This window comes from Stegodyphus dumicola, chromosome 12, assembly GCF_044657685.1.
Source record: "Stegodyphus dumicola isolate Sdum_Otavi_A_Nest chromosome 12, ASM4465768v1".
NCBI lineage: Eukaryota > Metazoa > Arthropoda > Arachnida > Araneae > Eresidae > Stegodyphus > Stegodyphus dumicola.
The window spans coordinates 27401803-27416643 of NC_140779.1; the positions used below are offsets into that span (position 1 = coordinate 27401803).

Genomic DNA, 14841 nt, shown 5'->3' on the forward strand with positions numbered 1-14841 from the left:
AGTCTTTTGAAAGTATGTCACGAAACAGATTTGCATATTAGTTATTTGGATAAATACCTACTTTTGAGGAACAAGGTAGTTGGTGTGCATCGCAGTAGTGAATTAATCTATTCGCGATTGTACTGTCTTCTTTGATGGGAGATATTAAGTATGCTGAAAGGGAAAATATGGATTACATGCATGTCGGTGCAAAATGTAATGCCAGAGCTGCACTAGGGACGTCACACGGTCAGTTTCGCGATAACCGAATGTCTGAGAACAGAATATTTCATCGGTCATATCGTCAATTTTGTGAAACATCTTTCGGCTCGTCATCAGACAGGCAGCTAGTGCACGACGAACTGTAAATAGTACAAGAGTAGAAGATATAATTTTTACTTATAGGCTCGAATCAAGCGCAAGAGATGTTGGGCAAAGCTTACGTTTTGGTCAGGCGATATTAACTCGCCTGTGTGTATTTGATGCCTACAATTCTCATTCGTGAGCAACATAGAATCCAAAGCTTATGCGACAATATGTATCTCAACAAAAAAAGTCAATGTGAGTCTGCAGTCAGTTATCGTCGAAGAGCTTTTATTTGGCCCATGCCTACAGCCGCTGTGACCCAAAGGCAAAAATCTATCTCTTTGTTTCTATAATAGGTGCAGCTAGAAATGTTCGAGAAAGTTCCGATCTTCATTCGTAAACGAATACACTTCCAGTATGATAGTGCACCAACAGACATTCGCACTGAAGTTTGCGATTAATTAGATATCACTTTGGGGCGCTTTGAATCAGCCGTGGCAGACCAATCCCTTGGCCACGCTGATCCACTTATGTTTCGAGCCTCGATTATTTTTCTGGAATATATGAACAGTGTTGTTTATGCAACTCCAGTTGACTCCACTAAGGTTATCGTTACTCGAATATCAGTAGCTGCCATGTGTGTGCGGGAAGTACCTGGCATCATTGTGAATGTGCACAACTCTCTCCACAGATGTCGTCAAGTATGTATCGCTGTTTTTATTCGGAAGTTTGACCTGATGTTCAAACAACAATTTGAGCAAGATGTTTACATCTTGGTTGAAATGATGTGAGACACCCCATGTTTATGACTTAATAGATGGATTTCTACCTAACTTTCCTATGTAGATATTCTTTATATCTTAGTTCTGTACCTCGCTTCGAAGTTTGTACTATGAATTTGGAACCATTCGGTTTAGGTTAGAAAAAATTCATTAAAAGTAGAAAAAAAAATCTATCGTAAATAGTTTTGTGAAATATATTTTGAAAGAAAAAGTAATTATCAGCAAAACGTCTTATCTGAAAGTATATATATGATTTAAATCTTATTTACAGTCTAAAAACAGTATGTTTAGGCGTCAGCTTACGTAATTGTCTATACATTTTGCAGAATACATGAAACAATGATCGACCATTATCTGATAAAAGCCGTTGTTGTTGTACTGAAATTGCGACTATCATTCATATCGTTAGGAATTATGTACACAGATGGATAATTTTAGTGAAATTTTATGTGGAATTTCTATATTTTCAGGCATAACAATATAACATGGAGAACATGAGGCAAATCATGATTTGCTGAAAACTTAAGACTAGAGGGGCCAGTCTATTTAACATTCGGTAAATGACTGTCGCGCTACTTTGGCGAGATAATGCCAAACTGACGACTGTTTTAGCGACATATATTTGGCTATTATTGTCAACAGATTTGACAGGAAATAGCCAAATATGTCCAGACCTAGGGCCCATTTCGCTATGTTTTGGACCGTAACCTGTCTATCTGTAATGCATATTGGAACTGAATAACCATAATTGATACCTGTATTAGCTGAAACCATATCGTGGCCCTGACATGCTTTCAAAGGATTTCTAGAAATAGAAATCATTAGAGATTATTCGAAAGGCAGGTATATAAGGAGAGAGAGAACATGAGTCTCTCAATTGTCCGAGCATTAGCATAATTGCGTGCTAGATTCACTCCCGACATGCACTTTGTACAGAGCTGTTTTAAACATCTTTAGTAGTTTGATGTGTACCTACCGATTATACTATGTGACACTATGAAGAGCTGTACGTATACGTTTCTAGAAAATTCAGAACTATGAAGGGCATATTTGGTAAAATATATTTTATCATGTTATCACCAATTCTGCGTGCACTCAATCTATATGAAACCGTATGCACGCAAAGATATGTAAGACTGATATTTTCGGACGCGTCCTTCACACAAATGTATAATTCACTGCAATCGTTAACTTTAGTAAAAGAAAATGAATTTCGAGAAGTGATTAATACTAAATGGATGCTGCATAATAATTCACTCTAGCAAACATTTAAGTTAATTTGAGCAAATATATATCCCCGCTTTTTTTATACATGATTTTGAAATTCTCACAGATAAATAAAAGTCACAAGTTTATTCGACCTTAACATAGACATTGTAATAAAATTTGTCATTTATTAAAACCATTGAACAAAATTTGCTTTGAGTACTACATACCTGATTTTCCGGATTTCGCACCAACACCCAATGCACCTGAACCACCTAAAATAGACAAATATGCAGCAGATACAGCTTTCAATATTTTAGGTTTCTTATTATTAATGTGGTTGTTTTTAATAAGAATTAGTCCGAAGAAGTCAAGAACTATAAATTAATGTTCTTTTTACAGCCGTGCGTAATTCGTCCGCAATGGTATACGTTGAGTATCCTTCAATCAGTGCCAACTTCGCGAATTAATTTGCGTCCAACATCGGTTGATTAATTGTATTTAAGATTAGTTTAATATATACTTTCTAGTTTAAACAAAACACCGAAATGAGGTATACTGTACGGCCCTAAGGATCTACATATTTGTTTTTATCCTCGGTGGAATAAATGGGTAAATTATCATGTCTTTGGACTTCTTACATACACTACAAAATCTCAGAGAATAGTCGCTAGAAATTTCTTCAGTATTCTAGCTTACGATGAACTCTCGTTTCATTCTAATAATACTAAATGGGTGTCGCTTAATAATTCACTATAGAAAACATTTAATGTAATTTAATACTTTTAATACATAATTTGGAAATTCTTAAAGGAAAATAAAGACTGACAATTTCATTCCTCCTCAACATACACATTATTCTAAATTTTTGGCATTTTAATAAAGCCATTGAAGAAAATTTGCTTTGTGTACTACATACCTGAACCTCCTGATAGCGCACCAACACCCAATGCACTTGAACCACCTAAAGTAAACAAATATGCAGCAGTTAGAACTTTCAATATTTTACGTTTCTTGTGATTAAAATTGTTATTTTAATAAGAATTAATCGAAAAATTCAAGAACTATAAATTAATGTTCATTTTACAGCCGTGCGTTATTCATGCCTAATGGTATACGCCGGGTATCTTTAAAATCCAACTTCGAGAGTTCATTGTGTCCGACATCGGTTGATTATTTGTATTTAGTATTAGTTTAATTTATACTTTCTAGTTTAAATTAAAGCCCAAAATGAGGTATATTGTACGCTCCAGAGGATCTACATATTTTTTTTTTATCTTCGGTGGAATAGATGGGTAAATTATCATTTCTCTGGACTTGTTACAAACATTAGAACAACTCAGCGAATATTAGCTAAAAATTTCTTCAGTACCCTGGCTTACGAGGAACTCTAGTTTAGGTAGAATATTACAACCTCTTTTCTGATTAAATACTTGGATAATATTTTGGGATTGCGGTTTTCAGTACATAGGGCAATCACGAGCAGAGTTTAAAATGTTTCGACAGTAGATATTTGATAATAAATTTTGCTAGGATTATTAAGATGCATGAACACATTTCAACTTCTCAAAAATTTTTATTTCTTTGTTTTCTATTATTAAGAGCCATCCAGACCCATATAATGTTTTCAGATTTGTGATTCCTGAGTTTTTCATGTCAGATGCATAATTTCGTCTGATACATAGCACTGCAACTGTGAATTATGTGTTCTATCGATTTTTTTAGTGTATAAATTGTCTACTCTTCTGTAATTTTTTTTCTGCCAAAGATTGTTTCCGAAAAAGATAGAGCTGCGTCTGTTCGCCCTAGAATTTGAAAGGAATATAGTGAATGTATAGTTTTATTCTAATTTTAAATCCATGAGTTCATGTTTCGGATTCAGCTCAAATTCTGAATTGCCGTGAACTATACGTGGTGATTCCAAATTTATTAGGCTCAAATTTAGAGGGATAATCCAGAACAAAGATTTGAATAATGTTCACGTAGAACCCTCGGGTCGCAGGCCGTTTATTTATACATAAATACAAATTAAATCTTCTTGAAACGGAAATGCCACAGCAGCGCTACGAATGTCAGATGCACAGTTTCTCCATAGATGAATCCCCCAGCGCAAAATGTTTCATCGGTCACGTCGTCAGGTTTGTGAAACTTCTTTGTGCTCGTCATAAAACAGGAAGCTATTCCACGACGAACTGTGCGTAACACAGTTGAAAGTAGAGTTTTGATTTATAGACTCTTATCAAGTGCAAGAGATGTTGGACAATGCTTAGATTTTTGTCAGCAGAATATTTTCTCTGACCAAGAACAGTGATTGGCCAGGAAAGCTAGACATTACAAACCACTTCATAACTGTGTTTCGCATTTATAATTAAGTACATATAACTTCTGTTGCAAATAATTGAATTTTGTGTTTTGTAATGAATTCAGTAATAAATTCTCTTTAAAATGATGTATACATGTTTGCATTTTGCGAAACGTAACATTTTCTATAAGCATACAAAGTTCAAAAACATAAAAATTTCCAAAAGTCCTCTGCAATTTTGGCCACCACTGTATTGTTAGTGAAATTATATGAGGAATTTCTGTATTTTCCGTCATAATAATATACCGAGAAAAGCATGAGAGAAAGGATGTTTTGCTGAAAACTTAAGAATGCAGGCGCCAGTCTATTTAACATTCAGTGAATGGCTATGGCGCTATTTTGGCGAGATATTGCCACACTGACGACTGTTTTAGCGACTTATTTTTCCATATTCCTGTCAACATACTTGACAGAAAATAGGCAAATCATCTCCAAACCTGAGGCCCATTTTGCAACATTTTGTTACGGCCCACCAACGGCCGAGCGGTAAAGTCGCTGAACGCTGGTAGTTCGGTCCGTGGTTCGAATCCCGCGAATGGGCTGGCTGCATGGGTGTTTTCGTGGTTTTCCCCATGTGTAACGTGTATACGAGCCAGTTTACCTTAGAAAGTCTTCCACGAAGACATCCCTCCCCTTAGGCAGATAACCCTAGTGTGCTTTGTCATAATTAAATACACCAAACACCAAGCAACATTTTGTTCAATATCCTGTCTAAATGTAATGGATATCGAAATTGAATAGCCTTAAAAGATGCCTGCATTAGCTGAAACCGTATCGCGGCCCTAAGAGGTTTCGAAGGATTCCGAGAAGCAGAAATTATTAGAGAGTACTTTGGAGGCAGGTATATAAGGCGAGAGTGAACATGAGTTTCTCAATTCTCCAAGCAATGACATAACTGCGTGTTATATTCACTTCCGACATGCACTTTGTACAGAGCTGTGTTAAACGTCTTTAGTGGTTTGATGTGCACCTTCTGATTATAACCCGTGATAGTATGAAGAGCTGTAGGTACGCGTTCGTAGAAAATTCCGAACTGTGAAGTGGTTTTTTGGTAAAATATATTTTATCAAGCTATGATCAGTTCTGCGTGCTTTCAATCTATTAGAAAACCGTATGCACGCAGCGATATGTAACACTGAATTTTTCTGACGTGTCTTTCACACAAAAGTATAATTCCGTGCGACTGTTAACCTTTAGTAGTCGAATTTCGAAAATCTAATACTAATGCGATTAATGCTAAATTGGTCTCGCATAATAATTCTCTATCGAATACATTTAATATAATTTGAGCGAATATATATCCCGGGGTTATTTATACATGATTTCGACCTACTTACAGGAAAATAAAGACTGACAAGTTCATTCGTTTTTGACATGACCATTATAATAAATTTTTGAGTATTTAATAAAATCGAACAAAATCTGCTTTGAGTACTACATACCTGAACCTCCTGATATCGCACCAACTCCCAATGCACCTGAAATGAACAAATATGCAACAGCTATTGCTTTCAATAGTTTATATTTCTTGTGATTAAAATTTCTTGTGTTTACATTTCTTGTGATTAAAATGGTTCTTTTTAATAAAAATCAATCAGAAGAATTAATGAACTATAAATTAATTTTCAGTTTACAGGCATACCTAATTCGTGCCTAATGGTATACGCCGGGTATCCTTCAATTAGTGCCAACTTCGCGAGTTAATTGTGTCCAACATCAGTTGATTAATTATATTTAGCATTAGTTTGTTTTATACTTTCTAGTTTAAATCATAGCCCAAAATGAGTTATATTGTACGCCCCAGATGATCTACATATTCTTTGTCAATGGTGGAATAGATGAGTAAATTATCATTTCTTTAAAATTGTTGCATACACTAGAACAACTCAGCGAAGAGTAGCTAGAAATTTCTTCAGCATTCTATCTTACGAGGAACTCTAGTTTAGGTAGAATATTACATCTTTTCTGGTTAAATACTTGGGTAATGTTTTGGCATAGCGGTTTTCATAAGTAGACATTTGAGCTTACTGATCATAAGTAGATATTTGAAAATATATATTGCTAGGATTATTAAGACTGCATGTACACATTTTAGTTTCTCAAAAATTTGTCCTTCTTTGTTTTACATTGTTATGAGTCACGCAAACCTATATAATGTTTTAAGATTTGTGAGGTGTTCACGTGAGACGCATAATTTCGTTTGATAGATAGCTTAGCCAATATGAATTATATGTTCTATCCATTTTATTTATTTGTTTATTTATTTATTTTTTTTTTTTGGTGTACGAAATTTCTGCTCTTTTGCAATTTTTCCACCCAAAGCTTGTTTCTCAAAAAAAGGGAGAACAGTGTCTCTTCGCCCTAGAATTTGAAAGGAATTTAATGCATGCATAGTTTTATTCTAATTTTAAACTCATAAGTGAATGATTTGGTTTAAGCTCAAATTCTGAATTTCCGTGAACTATACAGGGTGATTCCAAATTTAATAGGCACAAAATTGGAAGGATGATCCAGAACAAAGATGTGAATACTATTCGCTTAGAACCCTCGGGTCGCACGCAGTTTATATATTCAAAAATACAAATTAAGTCTTCTTGAAAGTATGTCACGAAACAGATTTGCATATTAGTGTTTTGCTTAAATACCAAATGTTGAGAAACAAGGTAGCTGGTGTGCACCGCAGTAGTAAATTAATCTATTCGCGATTTTACTGCCTTCTTTTATAGGAGACATTACGTATGCTGAAAGAGCAAATATGGATTACATGCATGTTTGTGCAAAATGTAATGCCAGACCTGCGGTAGGAATGTCACACGCGCAGATTTAAGATTGACAAATACCCGAGCTCAGAATGTTTCATCGGTCATATCGACAATTTTGTGAAACTTGTTTGTGCTTGTCATCAGACAGAAAGCTAGTGCACGAAGAACTGTAAATAGTACAAGAGTGGATGGTAGAATTTTTACTTATAGGCAAGTGCAAGAGATGTTGGGCAAAGCTTAGGTTTTGGTAAGAATAATATTCGGAGAGAGTTATACGAAAATCGCTTCTCTCCTTCCATTTCCTTTGAATACTAGCCTTGAATCCGCAAGACAATCCTCTGTGCCTGACATTCTACCAGTTGCTTTTGCCGCAATTTAGATTCCAGCCGGTCCTCACAGTTCCAGTCCTGATTACAAGTGAGGCGATAATAACTCGCCAGTGTGTATTTGATGCCGACAATTCTCATTCGTGGGCAACAGAGAATCCAAAGGTTATCCGACCACATGTATCTCAACAAAAAGAATCAGGGAGATTCTGCAGTCATTTATCGTCCCAGAGGTTTTAATTGGCCCATACCTACAGCCGCAGGGACCCAAAGGCAAAAATCTATCTTTTTGTTTCAATAATAACTGCTACTAGAAATGTTAAAGGATGTTCCGATCTTCATTCGTAAACGAATACACTTCCAGTATGATAGTGCACCAACAGACTTTCGCACTGAAGTTTGCGATTAATTAGATGTCACTTGTGGGGCGCTATGAATCAGCCGTGGCAGACCAGTCCCTGGGCCACGCTGATCTACTTATTTTTCCAGCCTAGATTATTTTTGGGGGGATATGTGTGTGTGTATTTAATTATGGCAAAGCACACTAGGGCTATCTGCCTAAGGGGACGGATGCCTTCGTGGAGGTCTTTCTAAGGGAAACTGGCTCGTATATACGTTACACATGGGGAAAACCACGAAAACACCCATGCAGCCAGCCCGTCCGCGGGATTCGACCCTCGGACCGAACTACCAGTGTTCAGCGACTTTAACGCTCCGCCGCTGGTGGGCCCCTAGGGGATATATGAACAGTGTTGTTTATGCAACTCCAGTTAACTCAGCTAAGGTTATCGTTACTCGAAAATCAGTAGCTGCTACGTGTGTGCGTGAAGTACCTGGCATCATAGTGAGTGTACACAACTCTTTCCACAGATGTCGTCAAGTATGTATCGCTGTTTTTATTCGGAAGTTTGACCTGATGTTCAGACAATAATTTTAACAAGATGTTTACATCTTGTTTCAAATGAAGTGAGACACCCCATGTTTATGACTTAATAGATGGATTTCTACCTAACTTTCCTATGTAGATATTCTTTATATCTTAGTTCTGCACCTAGCTTCGAAGTTTGTACTATGAATTTGGAACCATTCGGTATAGGTTAGAAAAAAATCATTAAAAGTAGAAAAAAAAATCTATCGTAAATAGTTTTTGTGAAATATATTTTGAAAGAAAAAGTAATTATCAGCAAAACGTCCTATCTGAAAATATATATACGATTTAAATCTTATTTACAGTCTGAAAGCAGTATGTTTAGACGTCAGCTTACGTAAATGTCTATACATTTTGCAGAATACATGAAAAAATGATCGGCCTTTATCTGATAAAAGCCGGTGCTGTTGTACTGAAATTGCACTTATCATTCATATCGTTCGGAATTGTTTACATACATGGATAATTTTACTGATATTATATGTGGTATTTCTATATTTTCCGGCATAACAATATAAGATTAAGAGCATGAGGCAAAACATGCTTTGCTGAAAATTTAAGTCTAGAGGGGCCAGTCTACTTAACATTCAGTAAATGGCTATCGCGCTATTTTGGCGAGATAATGCCAAACTGACGACTGTTTTAGCGACATATATTTGGCTATTTTTGTCAATAGATTTGAGAGGAAATAGCCAAATGTGTTCCGACCTAGGGCCCATTTCGCTGTATTTTGGACCGGACCCTGTCTATGACTCGGCAAGCAGGTATATAAGGCGAGAGAGAACATGAGTTTCTCAACTGTCCGAGCATCAGCATAATTGCGTGTTAAATTCATTTCCGACATGAACTTTGTACAGAGCTGTTTTAAACATCTTAATAGTTTGATGTGTACCTACCGATTATAGTATGTGCCGCTATGAAGAGCTGTACGTATACGTTTATAGAAAATTCAGAACTATGAAGGGCATATTTGGTAAAATATATTTTTCAAGTTATCACCAATTCTGCGTGCACTCAATCTATAGGAAACCGTATACACGCAAGGATATGTAACACTGATATTTTCGGACGCGTCTCTCACACAAAAGTATAATTCACTGCAATCGTTAACTTTAGTAAACAAAAATGAATTTCGAGAAGCTAATACTAATGTCATTAATACTAAATGGATCCTGCATAATAATTTACTCTAGCAAACATTTAAGTTAATTTGAGCGAATATATATCCCGGCTTTTTTTATACATGATTTTGAAATTCTCACCGATAAATAAAACTGTCAAGTTTATTCGTCCTTAACATACACATTGTAATAAAATTTGGCATTTTCGTAAAACCATTGAACAAAATTTGCTTTGAGTACTACATACCTGAGCTTCCGGATTTCGCACCAACACCCAATGCACCTGAACCACCTAAAATAGACAAATATGCAGCAGATACAGCTTTCAATATTTTAGGTTTCTTATTATTAATATGGTTGTTTTTAATAAGAATTAGTCCGAAGAATTCAAGAACTATAAATTGATGTTATTTTTACAGCCGTGCGTAATTCGTGCGCAATGATATACGTTGAGTATTCTTCAATGAGTTGCAACTCCGCGATTTAATTACCCCCAACAACGGTTGATTAATTGTATATAGGATTAGTTTATTTTATACTTTCTAGTTTAAACCAAACCCAGAAATGAGGTTTGTTGTACGGCCCAAAGGATCTACATATTTGTTTTTATCTTCGGTGGAATAAATGGGTTAATTATCATTTCTTTGGACTTGTTACATACATTAGAAAAACTCAGCGTAGAGTCGCTAGAAATTTCTTCAGTATTCTAGCTTACGATGACCTCTCGTTTCACTCTAGTAATACTAAATTGGTCCCGCTTAATAATTCACTATAGAAAATATTTTATATAATTTTATTTGTTTAATACCTTTTTATACATAATTTCGAAATTCTTAAAGGAAAATAAAGACTGACAAGTTTATGTCTCCTCAACATACACTTTATTATAAATTTTTAGCATTTTAATAAAACCATTGAACAAAATATGCTTTGAGTACTACATACCTGAAACTCCTGATAGCGCACCAGCACCCACTGCACCTGAACCACGTGAAGTAAACAAATATGCAGCAGTTAGAACTTTTAATATTTTAGGTTTCTTGTGATTAAAATCGTTATTTTAATAAGAATACATCGAAAAATTCAAGAACTATAAATTACTGTTCATTTTACAGCCGTGCGTATTTCATGCCTAATGGTATACTCCGGCTATCCTTGAATAAGTTCCAACTCCGCAAGTTCATTGTGTCCAACATCCGTTGATTATTTATATTCAGTATTAGTTTATTTTATACTTTCTAGTTTAAATTAAAGCCCAAAATTTCTTTTATTGTACGCTTCAGAGGATCTACATATATTTTTATCTTCGTTGGAATAGATGGGTAAATTATCATTTCTCTGGACTTATTACATACATTAGAACAACTCAGGGAATATTAGCTAAAATTTTCTTCAGTATCCTAGCTTACGAGGAACTCTAGTTTAGATAGAACATTACAACCCCTTTTCTGATTAAATACTTAGATAATATTTTGGCATTGCGGTTTTCAGTACATAAAGCAGAGTTTAAAATGTTTCGACAAGTTATTATAAGTAGATATTTGACAATAAATTTTGGTACGCTTATTAAAATTGCATGATCACATTTTAAGATCTCAAAAACGTGTCCTTCTTTGTTTTATATTATTAAGAGCCATCCAAAACCTTTATAATATTTTCGGATTTGTGATATTTGAGTTTTTCACATCATATGTATAATTTCTTTTAATATACAACACTTGTATTGTGAATTATATGTTCTATCCATTTTTTAGTGTACAAATAGTCTACACATCTGCAATTTGCATTTCGTTTTAGTGTACAAAAGTCTTCTGTGCAATTTTTCCTTCCAGAGTATTTTTCCGTAAGAAAGATGGAGCTGTGTCTGTTCGGCCTGGAATTTCAAAGGAATTTAATGAATGTATAGTTTTATATTAATTTAAAAACCATGAGTAAATATTTCGGATTAAGCTCAAATTTTGAATTGCTGTGAACTTTACAGGGTGATTTCAAATTTATTAGGTAGAAATTGAAGGGATGATCCAGAACAAAGATATGAATAATATTCAAATAAAACCCTCGGATCGCACGCCGTTTATTTATTTATAAATATAACTTAAATCTTTTGGAAAGTATGTCACGAAACTGATTTGCATATTAGTAATTTGCATACATATCTACTGTTGAGAAAGAAGGTAGTAGGTGTGTATCACAGTAGGTTGGTGATTGGTAACGGAGGGCGGGGACGCCTGATATCTAACAGAAGTAAACAGGCATGTGTAACGCGTCCTCCACGAACTAGAAAAATCTCTAGGAGGCCGCCTCGAGAGCATTTTAGGTGTTAACAAGAGAATTTACGTGGCCGTACAAGGGCAGATTGCGTTTGGTTTACTGTTTTGACACTTGTTGTTGCAATTTGCTATGGTAATTTTGCACATTCATAATCAAATTCAAAGAAAAATACAAAATCCATATTGAGATACAAAAATACAGTTACAAAACAATAAGATTAAAATACAGGCTCATAGATAAAAAAAATTCAGTATTATGCATATACTGAAGATTAAACGTTAAATAGATGCTGGAAACTGTACATTGACTGTACATTGTTTGATAAGTGTCTCTAATAGGGACTTATGTAAGTTTTAGGGCCTGACCTATGTGTTTCCGGTTCTGGAACTACGTGCTGACTTAGTTAATGTATCATGCCTTGCGAATTTTGGTTAATGAGGAGAACACAAATCTTTGCCCATTGCCTTGAGCTTGTTGGCCTCTTTGCAAAATGTATTTACTGCCGGTTTGTGCTTATTAAGGAAGCGGTGTTAATCTTCTATATTGTTCATGGGAAGAGGGAGGGGATTTCCTGCTGTCAAATGGCATTCAAAAACATAGGGTTCTGGGGACCATTCCGCTACGCAGACGCATATGAATATTGCGTTCGGTGCTGACTTTGAGTGCGTCAAGTCTTCCTACCAAAGGCTTACGCCTTGACCCAGCAATAGCCCTTTGAGGTAGGAAGGAGGAGCTGGGATTGTAAATATTTTCAGCTTCTTCGCTTCTTCATCAGTGACTGCTTACGTGGCAAAGCTATCAGCTGCTTTATTCCCCTTATTTCCTGCATCTGCCGTGATCCATGTGAAGGAGAGATGTTTCTGAGGGTTGCGCTGTGAAAGTTGTTCTAATTTGATGATCAGGGGCGAGGTGTGGTTGTGACTTTCTTGTGTCAGAAGTGTTCACATACTGTCTGTGAAAACTTTCGCCCGTTTTATTTTATTGTTAAAATGCAATGTACCGCCATAGTAACTGCCTTCACCTCCGCCTGCATAGCAGTAGGGAAATAATCTATTCGCGGCTGCACTGTTCTCGATGACGGGAGACTTTACGTATGCCGAAAGAGAAGATATGGATTACATCCATGGCCGTAAAAACGGTAATGCAACATCAGCGCTACGAATGTCACACGCGCAGTTTCTGGATAGACGAAGGCCTGAGCACAGAGTGTTTCGTCGGTCACATAGTCAAAGTTTATTAAGCTTCTTTCTGCTCGTTATCAGACATGAAGCTAGTCCACGACTAACTGTACGTAATAAAAGAGTTGAAGGCAGAACTTTGACTTATAGAGTGGAATTAAGTGCAAGAGATGTTGGACAAAGCTTAGATTTTGCTCTCCAGAATAGGTCTTACTAGAAATGTTCCTAGATGTTCCGATCTTCATTCGTAAACAAATTGTATTCCAGTATGATAGTTTACGAACAGACTTTCGCACTAAAGTTTGCGATTAATTGGATGCCACTTGTGGAGCACTATGAATCAGCTGTGGCAGACCAGTTTCTTCGCCACGCTGATATACTTATTTTTCGAGCCTCGATTATTTTTTGGGAGATATATGAACAGTCTTTTCTATGAAACTCCACTTGACTCAGCTAAGGTTATTGTTCCTCGAATATCAGTAGCTGCTGCGTGTGTGCGTAAAACACCTGGCATCATTGGGAGTGTACGCTCACTCCACCGATGTTGTCATGCACGCATGGCACTTGGTATTCGGAAGTGTGAAATCTACTTGTAAACATCTTGTTTCAAATGAACTGAAGCACACCGTGTTTATGACTGAATAGATATATTTCTACCTAAATTTCCTATTCTCTTCTTCATATATTAGTTCTATACCTCGCTTCGAAGTTTCCACCATGAATTTGGAAACATTTAGTATAGGTTAGGAAAAATTCATTAAAAGTAGAAAAAAATCTATCGTAAATAGTGTTTTATGAAATATATTTTGGAAGAAAAAAATATTAACAACAAAACGTCCGATTTTAAAATATAGATCTGATTTAAATCTTATTCTTTGTCTGAAAGTAGTATTTTTAGACGTGAGCTTACGTAAATGTCTATACAGTTTGCAGAATACATGAAAAAATGATCGCCCTTTATATAATAAAAGCCTGTGCTGGTGTACTGAAATTGCGTTTATCATTCATATCGTTATGAATTGTGTACATAGATGGATAATTTTAGTGAAATTATATGTGGAATTTCTATATTTTCTGGCATAATAATGGAACTTGAAGACAATGAGGGCATGAGGGAAAATCGTTTCCTGAAACTGTAAGACTAGAGGGGCTAGTCTATTTAACATTCAGTAAATGGCTATCGCGCTATTTTGGCCAGATACTGCCAAACTAACGACTGTTTTATAGATTTATTTTTTTCTTTTTTTTGTCAACATATTTGACAGGAAATAGCCAAATGTCTGCAGACCTAGGGTCCATTTAGCAACATTTTGGACAGGACCCTGTCTATCTGTAATGGATATTGAAATTAAATATCCGTAATTGATACCTGTATTAGCGGTAAGCATATCGCGGCCCTAACATGCTTTCAAGGGATTTCGAAAAATATAAATGATTTGAGATTACTCAGGCGAGAGAGAACATGAGTTTCTCAATTGTCGGAGTACTGACATAACTACATGTTAGATTCACTTCCAATATGCACTTTGTACAGAGGTGTGTTACATGTCTTTAGTAGTTTGATGTGTACCTACCGATTATAATATGTGATACTATGAAGAGCTGGACGTATTCGTTTAC

General features: G+C 35.7%; 1 protein-coding gene across 1 annotated transcript in view; it reads right to left on the minus strand.

The window, feature by feature from the left end:
* LOC118205220 (uncharacterized) overlaps nt 1–14841 on the minus strand; it is a 219106-nt gene that overhangs the window by 61923 nt on the left and 142342 nt on the right. Inside the window, exons 26-30 of the mRNA XM_085827386.1 lie at nt 10718–10753; nt 10020–10064; nt 6078–6113; nt 3193–3237; nt 2504–2548 (exon numbers count right to left, since the gene is read on the minus strand). Of these exons, the coding sequence (XP_085683512.1) occupies nt 2504–2548; nt 3193–3237; nt 6078–6113; nt 10020–10064; nt 10718–10753 (207 nt within the window). The remainder of the gene's footprint in view (nt 1–2503; nt 2549–3192; nt 3238–6077; nt 6114–10019; nt 10065–10717; nt 10754–14841) is intronic.